The sequence below is a fragment of the Phragmites australis genome, chromosome 13 (assembly GCF_958298935.1).
Source record: "Phragmites australis chromosome 13, lpPhrAust1.1, whole genome shotgun sequence".
In the NCBI taxonomy this organism is placed as follows: Eukaryota; Viridiplantae; Streptophyta; class Magnoliopsida; order Poales; family Poaceae; genus Phragmites; species Phragmites australis.
The window spans coordinates 19,049,925-19,069,326 of NC_084933.1; the positions used below are offsets into that span (position 1 = coordinate 19,049,925).

Genomic DNA, 19,402 nt, shown 5'->3' on the forward strand with positions numbered 1-19,402 from the left:
CTCCTTAACATTCCCACGACACCCAACCAAGAGCTCCCTGCTGCCCATAAAAGATTTCATCACACCCCTCGCTTGCAAACAAAAGCACCATCTCTGCCGCCCTCTTCCAAGTTCCAATACGACGACCTTCTTCTCTTGTGAGGGCTAGCCGAACCACTTCTCTTTCTCGCATCGAGGCATTGATGCTTGCTGCGCGAGATTTAGAAGTGGCCAACAACGTTTTCGTGTGAGCGGGTGCCATTTTTATAGTGTTCGCACCACTCCTTTGATTGCCAAGGGATCTATAGAAGCGTGGTTGGCGTCACTTGAGCGGGAGCATGACTTTAATGTAGTTTGGTTACTCGCTTGTACTAATGAGTCATGCTGTGTACACGTAGCATTATATTGTCGGGTAAAATCTTTATTTACCATAAATTTTTTTTAGTCTTCCCTCTATGCTATCGAGAATTTTATCCTTCTTTATCTACCATCAATTGTATTTTTCTTTTCTTATTTACCCTTGGGGAGTCCTCTGGCAATTCTCTCATCTGAAAACACTGTTGGTGGATATTGGTCACGTATACTGTTCATAGTACATACAGTGACCTTTCGTTTCTTAAAAATCAATAGTTTTTTGTTTCTTCAAAAATTCTATAATTTTTTATACGCGTTACATAATCCATGTGCAACTCATTTAATTAGATTCACCTAAAAAGACTATATATAATTTAAACTAAAATTATCAAAAAAAGACTAATTTTATAACTTCTAATTCTTAAGACCTCAAATAAAATAAAAAATATCTGAAATAAATTCACTAGTATCCTTTTTATGTGATGAAATAATTTTTAAAATTATGTCTAGTGCTAGGTTATACGGTAAAAAAGTGAGTTCCTTTATAGTGCTCCATTTATTATTAATGCATATAAATAGAGTATTACAAATGAACTCACTTTTTTATCGTATAATCTAGGGATGAAAATAATTTTAGAAATTAGTCCATCACGTAATAAGAATATTAATAATGTTTTTCAGATTTTTGAGATTTTATTTGAGACCCTAACAATTGTTAGAAGTTATAAAGTAGTCATTTTTGGAGAATTTTTAATTAAAAGTATACGCATGTTTTTTGAGTGAATCTAATTAAAATGGCTTGCACCTATGGAACATATATAAAAAATTCTAGAATTTTGAAAGAAATATAAGATCACTAATTTTTTAAATAGAAGGCTGCTGTGCACCGTAAACCGTAACTATAAACAGTAACCATAAATAGTTTTTATATCGGGGACTTGTCGGAGGACTCAAAAGAGTGGCACTAAGGAAAGAAAGATAAAATCAATGATAGATAAGGAAAGATAAATTTTTTGATGGCATGGAGAGAAGATCTAAATTTTTGATGTTAAATAAGGAATTTGTCCTATATTGTTTGGTTACCTATATGTAGCATAGCTGAGCACAGAAATTGTTTGGTTATCCACCCTAAGCACACAATTTGAATTATCTTTGCACCGCACCTTGCACCATGCGAGCCTGCTCGCTGGAAACGGCCGATTTCTACATTCCTCGCGAGCAAGCCCAGGGCGTCCTTTTGCATGAGCTGAGCCAGACCCCAAAAGCAAACAGGCAGCCAAACGATGCTGACTGGAAAAGATTCTGCATGCACAGAGCCTGACCAAGAAAATACATCCAATGTCTAATGTCGAAGTCTTGTCGAGTGTCCGCAAAGCTACTCCCCTAGGTTTGTTATTCTTCTCTGTGCTCATCCTCTTTCGTAGAATCTAACAAATTCTTACTTTGTACGACATGGGTCTTGTCTCAGATTTTTCTTTTACAAGAATAAAGATTATTTTAGCTAAAATCTATCTGTATTCATTACTCATCCTATTTATGATGGACAAGCTAGCCATATATATCATTTCCCTACGATTTAAATAAAGTGATTTACCGACACCTACACAAACAGAGAACAACTCCATTCCTGCCATGATCGACAATCCAATTCCATTACTTATTACGCAGAGCAGAACGGTATAAAAATATCTTCGGGTTGGGAAGGGAAAATTCTAACACATGAACGCATAACTTATCAGAGTTGTTCTACAAAAATAAATAAAAATATAAAATAAATAAAAGAATTAACAAATAGATAAATCTCTACTACTTTAAAAAAAAATATGTAGTGCTTACTTCCCGCGTTCTGTCTCTATTCTGCTGCCCGCGCTGACACATGGGCCTAGCACCCGTCCGTCCCCCTCTGGAGCCGCACACCTCGAACCCATCCATCCAATGCAAATGCTTGAAGCCGCCGCCCGCGCAACATGCCGCCCGAACCTCTCCCTCATCGCCGACTGCTGCACCACCCCTTGCGCGCTGGCCCACGTCCACACGGCGATGCTCGTCTTTGGCCACCTCACTGACGACGCCTTTGAGGCCTCTGCCTCCTAGCCTCCTACGCCACGCTCTTCCCCGACCCCATCGCCGCGCTCACGCTCCTCTCCTCTCTCTCCTGTGCACCCAACTCCTTCATGCTCAACACCACCCTTCGCGCGTTCGCCTCCGCCCCTAACCCAGCTGTTGCCTTCCACTTCTTCTCCCGCCTCCGTGCCATCGGCACCCTCGCAGCGCCCGACAGACACACCTTCCCCTTCCTCGTCAAGGCCGTCGGCGCGCCTCATGGTATCGCTCCCTGTCTCCGAGCAGCTCCACGCGCTCACCATCAGGCATGGGTCCACCTCGATGCCTACGTCGCCAACGGCCTCATCCGAGCCTACTCCGTCGCGGGCCGCCTCCACGCCGCGCGTAGGGTGTTCGACGAGGTACCCGAGAGGAACGCGACCGTGTACACCACAATGGTCTCCGCATACGCATAAAACAAGAGGCATGAGGACGCCATCGGGGTGTTTGACAAGATGATCCACGAGGGGTACGAGCCCAACAGCGCCGTGCTGGCGTCCGTGCTGTCGGTGTGCGTGCGGTCAACGTCGAGCGGGTTGGAGATGGGGCGGCGGGTGCATGACATCATGGAAGCAGGGGGCATGACGGCCCGTGGGGGTCATCCTCGGCACGGTGCTGGTCGACATGTACGCCAAGAACGATGAGATCATGGAGGTGGTGGCGGTGTTCGAGGGCATGCTGGAGCGGTGCATGGCGATGTGGAACGCATTGATCTCAAGGTTGGCGCACCATGGGCACGGTGAGCGTGCGCATGACATGTTCTGACGGATGCAGCGTGAGGGCGTGACGCCGAACGTGACCACGCTTGTTGGGGGCGCTAACGGCGTGCTGTCACATGGGGTTGTTGAGCGAGGCCTGACGGCTCTTTAGGTCCATGGAGAAGGAGTTTAGGATCACACCGGGCATCCAGCACTACAGTTGCTTGGTCAATCTCCTCCGCCAGGCGAGCATGTTATCATTTCATGAGATGATACGGGAAATGACATGCGAGGCGGACACCATTAGCTGGGGAGCAAGGCTGACAGAATGCAAAAACCACAAGGATGTCGAGATTGCGCCATAAACACGGGTCGTGGTAACATGCACCATGCAAATAAATCTGAGCAGTTCAACCTTTTCTATTAGCTGCAACATTATTTTTTTAACGCTTTTTAGCTGATTTTAATGAAATGAAATTTTGTATTAGTTTCATCTAACCAACTATATTATCTTATAAATTTTTTAATTCCTATTGTAATGCACGAATATTTAATAATATCAATAGAAATGGATGAATAGACGGCCAGATACGCCCATGTGTCATCGCCGTCTTGAGAAGTAACCTTTGCCGTGTTGCCACGCCATCACCGTAACTCGCCCAGTCGCCCCTGTTGTTGTCTCTCCCAGCCTCACCATCTCAGTAGCCTATAAATTCGACTACGCGCCGAACGGGCAATTCAAACGCCTCGCCTCGCCTCGTCTCGCCTCCCCTCCTTTCCCCTCCGCGTCGGATCGCTCTCGCTCTAGAATTCTCTCGGCGCTTCTAGAAGTCTCGCGAGGGTTCTGGAGGCGACCGACAGAATCCGAACCCCACCGAGTCGGAATCGCTCTGCCGTCGTGAACTCGGTAAGGACTGGGCCTATCTGATCGGATTCGAACTCACATCGCTAGCTTACTTCTCGAATTCTCTGGAAGCTTCTGGAATCCTCGGGAGGCGAATTCAGGGCTGAAGCAGCCGCACTTTCCAGAGTTGTTTCTCTTCGGTGAGTGGCCTCAACTCTCCGCTTGCTCTCGGTCCAATTCGTGCACAGCTCACGCGCTCTGAACCGAGCTCACTCGATTGGCTTCATTTCGGCTTCGAATCATCTCGAAGGTTCTCGAAGCTTCGGGAGGCGAAGCTTCGGTTGCGAGGTGACGCACCCAAGTCTCCCTCCACGCCGTGATCGGTAAGTGGCGTACTCTCTAGGGCATGGTTAATTGATGCATTTTCCGTGGCTTCGTTGCACTCAAAGGGCTTTGGCCCCTCCGGTGAAATCTAGGGTTTCGTAGACAGGATGCAGAAGCTCTCGGGGCTTAGGGGCCTTGAGGGGTTCCGATCTCTTGTCGGATCCACCTCGATGGCCATGAAGGCCCCGAACCCCAAGCCCTCCTCGGATGCTGGAGGTAGTACGTATGGGAGCTTCGCCAATCTTAAGATCACGGCAGGTTCTGATTTCGTCTTTGCCCATGGTTTGATTTGAGAAGGGCTGTCTAACTTTATGCGCTGTATTGATTTCCCTTGGAATTTTTGTTTGGCTGCAGAGAAATTGGTCAAGGAGCAGGCTTCAGTGAAGACTGATCTAGAAATGGCGGTATATTTCTCAACATTTTTGTGCCTTGTGGGATTTTTGCTGAAATTAATATGGTTCACACCATTCAATTGCATGAATTGAAGTTGTTCCCGAATTGTATCCCACTTGTCCTGTCACTATTCTAGTTTTGGCATGGTTTAGATTTGGTGTCTGTCTGGATGGTGCTACTAGCTGAAAAGTTGTCTAATGGTTGATCAATGTCAAAATTGCAAAGCTCTATGTTATGGGTGTGTCCCAGTTGTATCATCCGTGGTGGTCAGACACATGGGTACTCTTCGAATTTAGTCTTGTTATGGTATTCTATCATTTTTTTGTGGGCTACGGATTTCAGCTCCAGGCAGAACAGATGAAATGCAGTATACTTCTTGTTAAACTACCTCGGTAGGCTTGCATTATCTAACCATCTAATCATGCCAATATGGAAGAAAAAAATGTTCAACCACTATAGGCAGCTCTCTAGACTGTTTGTTCTTTCTTGTTTTTTCTCCTAATATACCTCAGCAACTCTCTTGCCGTCCTTTTGAAAAAAAAAACTATAGGCAGCTCTCAAGCTTCAAATCCTTATAAGGCTTCACGCGTTATAGCTAGCCTGAAGCTATTGATTTTACTCTCTCTCTCTTTGCAGCGTTTCTCTTTCACTTGTGAAATGTTGTAATTGGATGCTGTTTAGCAAGCTTTGTCAGTATCAATAGAGTCACTCTCATTATTTTCTGGATGTTAGCTCCCTTTTAAGTTCACATTTCTCATGTGAAAGAGCTCTGAACATTGCTCACTTGCAAAATCTGGGATGTTTCCCCCAAGTAGTTTCTCTGAAACATTTGGGAGTTGAGCGAAATTCCACCTTCTCATTTGTCACTGGATTTTGTTCTGTATGTTCATCAAGAGGGATAGTCCTGAGCGTAATTAAACATTCGACATTGCCCTTTAAGAATCACTGCTTTGTTACAATAAGAAACCATTTGCTCATTGCAGATAGTTCTTTCAAATTCAAAATGGCACAGTAATATCGTTACTGCAGCCACCTTTCATGCTGCAAATGTTCTGGTGCTGTTATGTATATAGGGTAAATTGGATTGAGTACTAAATGAGTTCATCACCATGTATCCTTGTTTTGCTACACCAACATATTTGTTTGGTTTTTGTCAGGATTTCTTATTACTGATACTTATGGCTTTATATAAATTCAGCATACCAAACTGAGAAGAGCAACAGAACAGATAAGCCTTTTAGAAGGAAAACTTCAACAAGCTGTGAACGAAAATGTAAAGTTCAAGGTGAAGCAAACTGAAGATTCGAAGCTCTGGCAGGGATTAGATTCGAAGCTCTCCTCAACAAAGACCTTGTGCGATCAACTGACTGAAACTCTGCAGCAGCTAGCTAGTCATACAGAACGAGGTAATGTTTATGATGACATTTACTCATTCACGCCTGTTGTTCAGATCTAACTGGTGAAACAAAAACACTTTCAGCTGAGGAAGATAAGAAATTTTTTGAGAAGATGATAGGGAAGAATTCCAAATCTTTAGATGAGTTCAACTGCTTGTTGCATGATTTATCAACAAAGCTGGAGTGTGCAGAACAAAAGATCATTTCAGGTTGGTCAGTCTCTTCACAATTCACAACCAGTACAAGTTAACTGCAAATCATTTTAGAATCTGTGACAACTTAGTAACTCGACACAGTTAAAAAAAAACTTGGTAACTCGACACTATAAACTGTACATAAGTTCTATACTTCTGTTCACATTAATATAATATGTTGATAGATAAAACGATCAGCAATGTGCTATGTGCTAAGTAGTTGTCAAATAATGTGACAATGATGTCTTATGCCTCGTTAATTCAGGGAAACAGGAGATGTTGCAGATCAAACAAGAGAAAGAAGAAATGGATCGGAGTTACAAGGAACGGCTGTATGCAAATGATACCACCTTAAAGGAAAAAGGTATAAGTTAGAGTTTCTGTACCATATGATGAATCAGAAATGGTATTGGTCGTATGCTTAAATTGTATCACGAATATATAGAAACTAGGTAGCTGAGTATGAGCAAGTTGTTGGTAAATTAAAACTGCGATGAGGAAGTCCGTAAAATTACTGAGTCCCAGTTATTTTATTTCCAAAACTGTGGTGGGAGTTTGGGAAAATGACATATCATTCAATGATTTCCATCTGCTCCTTTGAGTGTGACTGCAGTGCAACAGTACCAACCACTACCATTAATATAACTGTATTTGTATATGCAGATTTCCTCATCAAGCAGTTGGAGGGTTCAGTTGATGAAAATAAATCCCGGTTCATATGTCTTGACTCCCGCTTGCAATGCATGGAGCAAGAGCTGAAGCTAAAAGATGATGTTTGCATTAGCCTGAAAGAAAACCTAGCGAGCACTGAAAGTGAAAAGAACGACTTGGAGCTTAGGAATCAGGGCTGCCGTCTGGAAATTGAAAAACTATGCAAGGACAACAAGGATCTTAATGAATTGCTTAGGAGCTTTATGGCTAGAATAACTGAACTAGATAAAGAGCATGCCTCAATGTCAAGTCATGTCTCTAGACTGCTTTCTTCATTTGAGAGGTTCTATGGAATGGTCCAAGAGGAGCAAATCCTAATTGCAAGATCTTCTAAGGACAAATTTGAACATCTCCAAAACCAATATGCAGATTTGACATCAGAAAACAATGCTCTCAAAATTGAAATTGAAGAACTGAAGTCCAGAATCATAGAGTTGCAGAAAACTCAAGAAATTGTTATGGTTCAACATGTAGAAGAGTGCCAAGTGGCTGAAGATAAGATCAGAAGATTAGAGTCTGAAGCTGAAATTTCTGCCTCCAACATTAATCGGTTAGAAAAATCAGCTTCTGAACTACAAGGGCGAATTCTAAAGTTACTGGAAGATTCTACCCTTGCTGAAAATCACAAGGTTTGTCAAATATCTCCCCCAGTTATGAAAATTAGTTGCTACTTAAAAACAATTAGTGACCTGCAAGCTTCCTTATGATATCGGGATCTGCAGCAAGAGTCGCTTCAAAAGATTTTGAAGCTAGAATCAGATAATCAGGAGCTTCTAGGTCGAGTGCAGTCAATTATGGACGAGAAATCTAACAATGCCGAATCTCTGCAAGGAGAGATAGCTAAGCGTGACCAGCAGGTTGACACACTTGAGAATCAGGTCAAACAGCTCCGCAGCGTTCTGGATGAGAAGGAGCAACTGTATAGTTGTTCCGTAGAAAGAGAGCAGACTTTGGAGGAACAGAAATTACAGGTTTGTGCTTATTAGATCTTTTAAATTTCATAAGGTAATGGTCTGTAACCTTTTCAATCCACTGCCCAGGTCGAAGCATCACTTGCTGCAATAGAATGCCAACTTACTGAAGCAAAAAAACAGTATGATCTCATGCTTGAAGGCAAACAGATAGAGCTATCCAAGCATTTGAAAGAGCTATCTCTCAAAAATGACCAGGTATTACATTTCTTTTAATTTCGCAGCACTTTGACATCTCAATCACAAATGAATGACAGTTTGCAAATGAATTTTGCAGGCGATCAACGAGATCCGTAAGAAATATGAACTAGAAAAGATAGAAATCACTAATGCCGAAAAAGAAAAGGTAAGCTAACTCTTTTCTTTCATGTTTTTTTATTCTAAATCTGGAATGCTCATGCTATTCTTATGCTATAATTTTTCTGAATGTTGAAAATTCAGGCAGAAAAGCTCATACAGGAAATGGAAAACAAATGTAATGAAAAGATATCAGAGAACAAGCAAGACTCAGAGACGTATTTGATGCGTCTTAAAGAGGAACATGGAGAAATGGTTAGTAGAACTAGTTTGACTTTCTTCATTTGAAACAAATGAATTTACTCTTTCTTGGTGTATGTGCCATTCCATGGAATGATGCTAAATGTTGGTACTGGAATACTTGAACAAAGTAAGCCAAATAGTTCAGCAGCTGCTGATAGCTTTGATACAGAATTAAACCTCAAACTTTCTTTTATGATGCTCACTGCTGAAAAAGGCTTAGTACCTCAAAATGTTATCCGACATCCTTGGTGTTTTTTAATTATTATTTTTTGACCTAAATGGTCTTGACATGTAAATATAAAGAAAGCCATACCAAAACAGTCTGAAGTGTTTAATTGACTTTGAAGATTCTTTCAAGGTGCTTTAGGGTTTACATTATATTCAACTGGCACAAGGCTCATAGCATACTGATAACGAAATATGAGACTTCAATGAACTTTGGTTTCCATTTAGTTTGCAGCAGCTTAGATATCATTTTTGCAGACAGAAAGCAGATAAAACACTGTAAACCTATGTTCCTGTGAATATTGAGACTTCCAAAATCTTATTGCTATCATGTACGAACCTACATTGCATTACTAGTAAATTACAGATAGTTAAAACATAAAATCTTGTTCAATCGCTGTTTACATGTTGTCAGAACTAGGATATCACTGCACGCTACACAGTTACTTTTCTGAAATGACCATGAAAGTGGTTGCTTGCTTTCAGATGGCAAGAATTCAGCACGATAATGAGCATAAAGAATCAACTCTCCGTGCTTATCACAAAGAAGAACTACAGCGCATTCAGTCTCAGGCTGAGAATGAATTGAGGGAGGTCAGTAATAAATTCCAGAAGATGCTTTGATCATGGAGGTTTTCCATACTAATGAAATTTGTAACAAAATGTAGAGCCTGTCATTGCTCAAAAAAGAACATGAACTTCAAATAAGATCACTAAGGATGCAGCATGAGGACGAATGCCAGAGGCTACAGGAGGAACTGGAGCTTCAGAAGTCAAAGGTAGTGATTCTGATATTTTCGTTTTTCTGAAGGTAGTCACTTGAAAATATACTTGAACATTGTTTGGTGCAGGAGGAGAAGCAAAGAACGCTGTTACAGTTACAGTGGAAAGTAATGGGAGAAAATCAACAAGTTGATCAAGAAGTGAACTCTAAGAAGGTTCTGTCTTCTCGCTAAGTTTGATCTAAGCAATGCACATATGCAAAATATTTTATGTTTTAGTGTATTGATTGCGTAGCATGGTAAGTCTTGAACAGAAATACGTAGTTGCATATGTTCTCACTTATTAATGTTTCTGATAATCTCATTGAATGAGTAACTCGTCCAATTAGGTATTTTGTCTAGGTCCTACAGTAATCAGGAAATGTTTTGTCTGGGTTTCACATTCTCGCATAGTACTTTGCACCCATTTAGGGAAGCAATTGTTGCAATAACTTAAATGGTACCACACTAGCACACCACTATACCTTACTCTGATTGGATTGCACGATCCATTTTATACAAAAAGATTAACTGCATGCTTCGATGCTTTTTAGTTCATGTTGTTTGGAAAAGCATGTATAAATCATCCATACCTATTAAAGTAGCATTGAGGTTTGGAATCCATGTATGATCCAATGGCATTCATGAAATAATATGCTATTTTAATTTTCGATTTGGCTGAGCAGTCACGAATTCAAACAGAAATTAAAGATACTTAACTATCAGGTCCATTTCTGAATTTATATCTTCCATGGAAGTACTGCAGTAGTTTGATGTGCACCCTGTTTGAATGCAATGTAAGCTTTTCTTTCATTTGTATGCATGGAATTATGGAAACCATGTAGGTTTCAAACCCTTTTGTTCTGCTCTGGGATGCTTTGGCACGTTTAAATGTTCATTTAATTATAATCCTTATTATTTACTGTTTGATGCTTGCAAAAATCTGAAGATAATGTTTCTTAGTCATACAATGTCTGTATTTTCTATAGGTGCCAGTAGCTGTCTTTCATATTTGTCATTTTGATCATAAAATTTTCTCAACCTCTAAACGTTGTATCACTATTATTTCTGAACAATTGATGAAAGAAGCATTTTGGTCCAGCTATTTGTATTAGATATCTCAGGAAATGGCTTGATAGTAATTGTATGTGTAAGAGAATATGCCAAATACTCAGGTAATGCTTCCTGCTAGATTTTGTCAAAGTGCTTCTTGAGCAGTGTAAAAAAAATGCTTACCAAGTTTCGTTATGTTGGGAGCAGCAAGGCTAATGGATTAATGGTCCAAATTCCTATCTTGCCTTTTCCCTGTTAAGTGAGACATTAGTTGGTTCTCCGTTCTAATGTAGCTCATAGTTATGTTTAGTACATGTTACTCAGTCCTTATGAAATACATAATTGTTTCAGGAATACTCTGTTTCCTCGATGAAGAGGAGAGATCCATATGGAAGAAAAGAACATGAGCTCCAGTTGGTAAGTCCTGAGACCAAGCGGAAGGTAAGATGCCATTATTTTCAATGATACACTGAGCACAGCACACTCATTCCAGAAAGTTGAACTGACTTTGAACTTGAGTTTTCTTTTATTATGTTCCAGGATGTAAACTTATCTGGAATTCTACAATCACCAATTTCAAACATGCTGAGAAAGGTAGAGAAAGGGTCTCAGGATATTCCTAAACATAGAAAGGTGATTCTTCCATATATTTTCTTATATTTTTCATCTCTTTAGCATTGATCAGATTACATTTTTGAATTAGCTAATATGCAAAGTTCATGTTATCCTATGGCATGGGTTTCTGACATATTTTTGTTTAAATAGGTAACACACCATGAATATGAAGTTGAGACAGCAAATGGAAGAATCACAAAGCGCAGGAAAACTAGGAGCACGTTCATGTTTGGTGTATGAGCTTTTACTATGTTATTTACATTTTATTGTCTATCTGTTCACCCATGTTCTCTCTCATTTTTCTAGGAGGCAAATACTCAGAAGGCATTGCCTAGTGCTGCTGACAAGGATGTAACAAAAATGAGAAAGGTATGATGGCTGTGCAGTATAACTATTTTCTTCACTTTCTTTTCATATTCATATGGAAAAGGTCCACAAAGAAGGTTTTAAACTGCACCATCTAGTATTATGTTTTATTAGATGGATGCTTTTATCTACAACAATGGAGTTCTAGTCAAATTAGAAATCTTTTTCCCTTAAAAAAAGAAATTTTATCTGTACTGTAACATGTTCTAATAAACAATGTCCTAGAATTGCTATTTCCACAAAAGTCGGTTTCATAAGCACATTGCTATTCAACATCATACGGCATACTTAACAACTCTTCAGCATGTGGAAAGCATGATACTTGGCAAGGTGGCGGTGTATTTTGATGAGATTGCTTACAAACCAAGTATTAACCTAGGCTCTGCTTTATATTGTGTTTGATCATGTAACAGAATCCAATCAGAAATTGTCCAAGCGCAAAATATTCAGAACATGATCACTTTGACACTTACGCGCTGCATTCTGCAGGTTGCTGCAGGATCCCATGCCCATCCTGCAAACATTGGTGAACTGTTCTCCGAGGGCTCCTTGAATCCATATGCTGACGACCCTTACGCTTTTGACTAGAAGGTAATATCTTGTTCCCCCCTTGGCAGATAATACTTTTTAGGCAGTAGTGTGCTAGTATATGATGCAATGTTGCATACGTCCAATATTGTTACATTTATTTACTTCTGATCTCAACCTGGGACTTGCATTTTAACTATTAAGGTCGAGTCTAAATTCAACTAGAGCTGTTGAGCTGCCCGTAACCATGGTTTAGAAACCATAATATAACTTGGAATCTTGCTGAGTCTAGAACGCATCCCCCCCCACCCCCCCCCCCCCCCCGGGTAATTTTACCTGTTTCCACTAAGTTTAGTTCATGGTTTGGGATTAGCGTCTATTCCAGGCTGGTTAGTGCGAACAGTTTGATCAACAAATGCTGTCAATATTACACAGGTTTTGTTCAAAACTTTTTCTTGAAACCCTCAATGTGACGGTCAATATCTAGCTAGCCTGGATGCATATGATATGTTTACTACCATCAGTTTGCCATATTTTAGTCCGGAACTAAAACACTGCATCTACATATTGGATGCCGCTATCCATTATGGGTTATACTTCAGAGGATAAGTATCTTTAAATTCGTGAATTTGAAAATCGAGTCTCATCTTGCAGCTCACACCTGGAGCTATGATCTCTACAAGTATGATGACGAAATCTGGAATGCAAAATCACCTACTGCCATCGTGTTGAATCAAGATTCTGCAGCCTTGCCCTGGTTTGGGCATCTAACCATCCTAGTGTTCATATGACTACTGTTAACTGTGATGTATCTGGAACACTGCTACGACAATAAACATCACGATTGTCCCGTATGTGGGTGTGAATTTGTAAATGAACTGTACATGCCACAAACTATGGACTAACTGAAATTCACTGAACCCTCTCCCACTAGTTGGTGGCTTGCTGTTCATAAACGCTATGGATGTATTCTGTTGGATTGTTATGTTTGCTGAGGTGCTGAGTTATGCGAAGTGCCTTTGTCCACAAGGCTTAGCCGAGTGAATGAATGCAATCGGTGAGAGAATTCGCTAGTACAGCTCAACTTCCCCTCTTGGTATACATGCCAGGAACGGTCCCAAATCCCAATACTTAGCCAGACTTATAGCGCGTCATTGCGCCCAAAAGGGGTGACTTGTGTGCTTTAATCAGCAGGTGTTTCATGCTACACCTCCTCAGCGGCTTTTTTAAGTACAGGCAGCCTCAGGGAGGAGGCGATCTGAGAAGGAAGAGATGGCCGAAAGAAGCGTCATGGTGGCGAATGACAGTTCAGCTGCAGATTACGGCGGAGAGCTGACGGTGCCCATGCTCATCACCTGCCTTGTAGCTGTGAAGAACCAGCTAATTAGCTAATAAAATGATTAGATTGTTTCCTTGCAATCACAGTAGTACATTGTTTCCTAGCAATCCTCCACGTCAGGCGCCTGGCTGCAGTATATCAGCACCTTGGATTTTGCTACCATCTCAAAGTCAAACCTTGCATGCATGCATTGTAGTACCCTGAGTTTAAAATAAAAATAAGAAAGAGAGGATAAGGCTGGGGTGGGGATCAGCCACCCCGATCCCACCCATTCTCGTCTAGATGCCACCCGCTTGCGCCCCAAAACCTAGCCGCCACCGTTTGTTCGCCGCCCAGTGTTGTCCTACCGCTAGCTGTGTTGTTGATTGCGTCACCTCCCGGCCGCGTTGCGTCGCGCCGTCACCGCGTGTCGCTAGCTAGTCAAGGCCAAGGGGAACCGAGCCAAGGAGCAAGGAGAAGGGAGAGAAGAAAGAAGGAAGAAGAGGGAAAAAAAAGAAGGAATAAGAGGAAAAGGAAGGAAGAAAAAGGGAGAAAGGAGGAGGAGGAAGTAGAGGAGGAGGAGGAGAAGAAGGGGAGAAAGGGGATTTCATGGGATTAGTTTTCTTCACCGTTCATGGTAATGAGGCAAGTAAACATAGTAGTGGTTGCTACAGCTATAACTTGTTGTTTTTACTGTATCCACCTTTAAAATGAAGCACACATGCTCTTAATAATCGGAATATGACGAGTTTCTTTCTAGTCTAGTGTAATTACTACTTTAAATGATCTTCTTGAAGTTAAATATGAGTTAAGTATTTATCGTAATTACTACTCGTCTTTCACGTATGAAATTGTTAAAGTCCAAATTGTACATCATTTATAGTTGTCATATACAATATGTCATGTGCATAACATTTACATTTGAGATGCATACATTTATAATGTCTTGCATAGATGAGGATGGTTGCATGCATCTCATTCCCATGGAAGATAGAGTTTAGAATATGTAATGCGGAGTACTGTTAAAATAGAGTATTTCTTATGCACTTTCTTAGCCACCCTTATGCAAGTGAACCTAGTTTTATATTGCTATTAGATTACCTTCATCTTTTTAATTGCATCACATACATATATTCCAATGAACTGGATTTGCACATGTTACTTGTTGTTTACCTTGTCTGAAGTTTATATGATTCCTCAATCATCATATTATTCATCTGAAAATTCATGAAGTATATAAGTATGCTGGAAGTTGTGTTGTTTAATTATGTACGAAGCATGTCATGCGTATATCATACATTGGAAGTTATGTCGTGAAGCATTAGTAACCGTACCGGTACAACGTCATATATTAACTGAGAAGGAGTACGACACACACCCTTATGTTACCTGAGAAGGGGTAAGGGTAAGGAAGAGCATGTCATGTATATTCATATACATCCTTGTAATGCATTATCATTTTTGCATTGGGATTATGAAACGAATGCATCTTTGCAATACAATGGCACTTTTGCAGTGAAATTATGAATGAGGTATCACATGTTAGTTATTTGAATAGTTTTTGTACTTGTTCACAGTATGTGACTATAAATTGTTTAACCATGTGGAGTCGATCTTTGTTGTCTTATGATTTTTAATGTGGTTCAAAAATACCTTATGATCTAAGATGTGGTAGGATAATATGAAATATAAATGAGACATGTGCCTTATAATTATGATGATGTTGCACCCACATATCTCCGTAGGAGTAGTTTTAGGTAATTCAAATAAGATGTCTATAAAATACTTATGTCTAATCTTGAACCATAAAACGCTTTAGTATGGTACTTGATTTGGTGATGCTATCTATAACTTGAGTTTTATACAATGTTCTTAATGGTAATAAAACCAAGATATATTTAAACTGGTACTTAAATAAACTTATGGTTTAAATAGCTCGTTATAGCAATTTACTTGCTAAGATTTCCATCTCATTGCTTTATCTCTCTCCCCATGTTTGTCTTGAGCCGTCAGACATAGAGATGGGTAACAACACTTCTTTTGCATGTTCACTTCCATCTTTTGTTTAGCTATTGTCGGAGGGTGAACTCCTAAAGTAGGGATCCGGAGGGACCCATTTGAGATTTGGCTGGGGGGATGATTCTGAATCTGTTTGCAGGTGAAGTAAATGGGCGTAAATACGATGGCAAGTGGAATGAGATGATCGAATGCAGAATGCAGTAAATGCACTGAAGGTTTTTAGATAGGTTCGGGCCGCACTGAGCGTAATACCCTACTCCTGTGTGGATACTATAAATGCACTGAGAATGTCTCTCAGGGATGTTGCTGGTTACAAGAATATTTGTCTATCCTAGAGCTTCGAGCTCCTTGTTCTTCGGTGGTCTCAGCTTCTGTGCTTGTACTGTGGTGCTCTTCTGTCTTCGGTCTTCGTTCCCGTCCGAGAGAGAGAGAGTCAAAGAGCTGGATCTGAGTCTCCATTCGGCCGTGCCCACCGGCTCTCTTAAATACTCGTCGACGGTAGCGTGCCCCTAAAGGGAGGGCACGAGTTCCAAGGCACCATAAATGGAAAAGCAGTCATTATGGGCTGCTGCGCGAAGTGACGGCGGGGTTGAAAATACCCCCCCCCCCCCCGCCCGGTCTCGGTCGTCATGATGGCGTTAGCAACGGGCGCCGCGGAGAGGGCCCACCGGGCAGCCACAGAGCAGCTTGGCGTGCCCGCCCGGTCTTGTTCGCCTGACACAGCAGGGCGGCAGGCGGGGTGCTTTGGGCCTCGTGATGCTATCCCGAGGCGCGCCGGATGACGCGGGATGGGACCCATGCATTAAATATCCCCACGCCTCTCTGCCAAACCGTGGTAGGGGCTGACACCGAGCGTGGCAGGAGCAGTTGGAAGTGACAGGCCATGCGCCCTCTTAAATGCGGTATTTGGCCTTTCACTGGTTGACACCTCATCGCTGGGCCTCTGTGGGGGCCACCGACGAAGGACTTTTTAGGCCGTCGGGGAACCGAATGCTCGTGGAACGTTGTTCACAGTCCCGAGCGCTCTCTCCCGGAACTGACTGTTCAAATCCTCGGGGAACCGAGTGCTCGGGAGCTGCTGTTTGCAGCCCCGAGCACTCTCTCCCGGAACTACCTTCTTTGGGTCCTCGGGGTAATCGGGTGCTCGGGGGCCACTGTTCGCAGCCCCGAGCACACCCTTCCCGGGACTCAGCTTTTCTGGTCGTCGGGGGACTTGGGTGCTCGGGGGCCACTGTTCATGACCCCGAGCACTCTCTTCCTGGCACTTGGTCTTCGCAGATCATTGGAGAACTCAGGTACTCGGGGACCACTGTTCATGGCCCCGAGCTCCCTCTCCCGGGACTTAGCCTTCTCGCGCTTCGGGGAGATCATCCCCGCGGGAGGTCACCACGTGGCAACCTGCTAGTCTGGCCTCAGGACTCGGGGACCCCTGGTTCCTGTGTCATCAACAGCTGTGTTATAATGTCAACTTGGCAACGTTTAGTCATTTTGTTATATGTGTGTATCATTGTGGTGGTGATGTATGATCGAGTCTTGTCCTCCGTTGCTAGAATGTTTGATATAATGTTAGTGTGATGTTTCTTATCTATCCATATGTGTTGAGGTGTCAGTTAAACATTAAATTATAGAGGAGGTGTTGTCGAAATTTTCTTACTTGGCGGGCCTATAGGTAGGTTGGTAGTACTATGAACTTATGGTGGTCCCCGGTGTGTTACATGCATGTCACATGTCTAGTACGCCCTATAGTTTTATTTGGCTAACGTTCATGGCACTAGTTGACTAGTACATCACATGATAACCTTAGCAACTCCTGTAATTATCCACTCTAGCCAACAATTTTCATACAGTCAACTACCAACAACAACCATAGTCACCTAACGTAGCTCCTTTAATTTGTTCTATGCCGGTGCTACTCTGTGCCACTTCCATAGGGAAGTATAGCTAGAAGCTAGCAGCTAGCAGATTAATTTGTTTTCCTGTGGTTTAGTGAAAGACCTATCCCACCTGTTAGACTTCCTGCCCGTTCACACAAGCATCTCTTTGACTTCCCTCTTTTACATCTTCACATGCATACATGAATGCATACATGACGTGTTCACACTCTTCCTACCCGTCCACACGAGCATCTCTTTGATTTCTGTCTTTTTATATCTTCCCATGCATGCATGAATGCATGTACGGTGTGTTCACACTCTTTTGCGTGATACCTTGAGTGGTATATATTTGTAGGTTGTAACTCTAAATATTCAATCAACAAAGATTGTGTGATTCATTCCACTATCATGGTATCAGATAGGTTCGCTTTTGCGACCTTGCTTCTGCCCCTCTAAACATTCGCTAGTGACATTCGTTCGCCGGTCCTCTTCCCCGTCTCGTTGCTCTCCTGCACGAGACGTCCACTTTCCACTTCGTCGTGCTCTCTCTGCACGCTTTCTTGCCCTTTCCTTGTCTTTCTTCCACTCATTGCCATGGTTCTGACCAAGGCTGAGCGCGCGCCAAGGCCGCACGTCGTGCTGAGGCCGAGCGCCGCGTTGAGGCCGCCCACACCGAGGCCGCATGCCTGGAGGAGCAACGTCGCCTCGACGCTAAGGCCACGACCGCCTGTGCCCTCGAGCTCGCCAACTCCACGGCGGCCCTACACGCACAGGCCGTCATCGTGCAATGGTCCCCATCATCCTCGACACCAACTCCACCAACTATAGCTGCTGGCGCGGCCTCTTCCTCAACACCCTCGACAAGTACATTCTTGCTGACCACGTCCTCTAAAACGACGTTCTAGACGACGAGGAGTGGCGCCGCATGGACTGTACCATGAACTCGTGGATCTACACCATGGTTTCTCCCGAACTTCTTGAGATCATAATGGTCCTGAACACCACTACTAGGTAGGTGTGGCTTCGTCTTGAGCAACAATTTCTCGGCAACCACAAGACACGCGCTCTCATCCTCAACGCTCTCGAGGGTAAATCCCTGACAATGATTTTGGAGTATGCTGGATAGTGGGTGCGTGATCGGCGTTCTGGGTGTGCCTATGGAATGTGTGTGTGTTTGTTGCTCAAGAACACTAGATTTATCCAGGTTCAGGCCCCCGTGAGGTAATAGCCCTACATCTTGTGTATTCTTCGACTAGTCGTGCGGGGGTCATGGGTCAAAGAATGAAAGTGGATACTGCCCAAAGCTGACCGTTGCAGGCCTTCCTGGTGGGGGATCTCTATATTTTTTACATCGACAATAGCCCCCAAGCTCCCTCGCGGATGTGATGATCTGAGCTGTTTTTCGTCATGTTGTGGTCGGGCCTAGTCGTACCACTTGGGCCCTGGGTGAATAAGAGCTTTACCGAGGGACTGGTCGGCGACATGGTCCACCACTGTGTCTGGCTTAAGAAACTGCATCCTGAGGGGAGGTTCCATAGAGAGAGAGAGAGAGAAAGAGAGAGAGAGAAAGAAAGAGAGAGATTGTGGGGGAGAGAAACCTTGACGACCGTCGATTTTTGAGGCAACGGGACCGAGTCGATCTTATAAATTGAAAGGTAGAAACCCCTTCGCACTCCAAGTTTCTGTGCCAAAGCCCATCGCCCCCAACCACATCCCGTCTTTCCTGAGAAAACCACCGTTGAGCTCCCATGACGCTGAGCATCGGAAAGGAGCCTAAATTCCCCAAGTCAAAGTGCACTGCCACGAAGCTGAAGCAAATGTACAAGAATCGCCTGCTTCTGCGCCACCTGTCTTCGGGATATCACCTTGGGGGGGGGGGGGATGTCCCTGCTCCCCGCCAGGGGGAGATCGTGATCTTCGCCTTGTTCTTCCTGGAGGGTCTCATCCCCTCCTTTTCTGAGTTCTTCACTACCATCATCTCATTCTACGACATATGTCACCTCCACCTCAACCCCAACTCCATCATCATGTTGAGCATCTTTGCTCACATGTGCGAAAACTTCATAGGGATCGAG

General features: G+C 42.8%; 1 protein-coding gene and 1 pseudogene across 2 annotated transcripts; both read left to right on the forward strand.

Moving 5' to 3' along the window:
- The first annotated feature begins 2,268 nt into the window (after window positions 1-2,268).
- On the forward strand, window positions 2,269-3,499 carry LOC133889494 (pentatricopeptide repeat-containing protein At5g66520-like; annotated as a pseudogene).
- A 944-nt stretch (window positions 3,500-4,443) lies between these two features.
- LOC133889812 (synaptonemal complex protein ZEP1-like) lies at window positions 4,444-13,058 on the forward strand. Of its 2 annotated transcripts, none has more exons than XR_009903935.1 (19): window positions 4,444-4,620; window positions 4,717-4,766; window positions 5,954-6,161; window positions 6,236-6,361; window positions 6,612-6,710; window positions 7,010-7,686; window positions 7,780-8,028; window positions 8,098-8,226; window positions 8,306-8,374; window positions 8,470-8,580; window positions 9,280-9,387; window positions 9,462-9,572; window positions 9,645-9,731; window positions 10,959-11,048; window positions 11,148-11,240; window positions 11,373-11,456; window positions 11,529-11,665; window positions 12,078-12,179; window positions 12,771-13,058. XR_009903935.1 is itself a non-coding variant. In XM_062330288.1 (19 exons), exons 1-18 carry the CDS (start codon window positions 4,470-4,472, stop codon window positions 12,174-12,176), a joined length of 2,604 nt encoding a protein of 867 aa, XP_062186272.1. In that variant the 5' UTR covers window positions 4,444-4,469; the 3' UTR covers window positions 12,177-12,179; window positions 12,771-13,057. The 2 variants fall into 2 exon arrangements, 1 of the variants encoding a protein (XP_062186272.1); XM_062330288.1 differs by having other exon boundaries at window positions 11,529-11,591; window positions 12,771-13,057.
- Window positions 13,059-19,402: the final 6,344 nt, after the last annotated feature.

Excerpts from the sequence above, each read along its gene's own strand:
- LOC133889812 (XM_062330288.1), top strand. The coding sequence starts at position 4,470 with ATGCAGAAGCTCTCGGGGCTTAGGGGCCTTGAGGGGTTCCGATCTCTT. Across the intron at positions 6,362-6,611 it reads AGAACAAAAGATCATTTCAG|GGAAACAGGAGATGTTGCAG; the intron begins GTTGGTCAGTCT and ends TCGTTAATTCAG. Across the intron at positions 11,592-12,077 it reads ATGTAACAAAAATGAGAAAG|GTTGCTGCAGGATCCCATGC; the intron begins GTATGATGGCTG and ends TGCATTCTGCAG.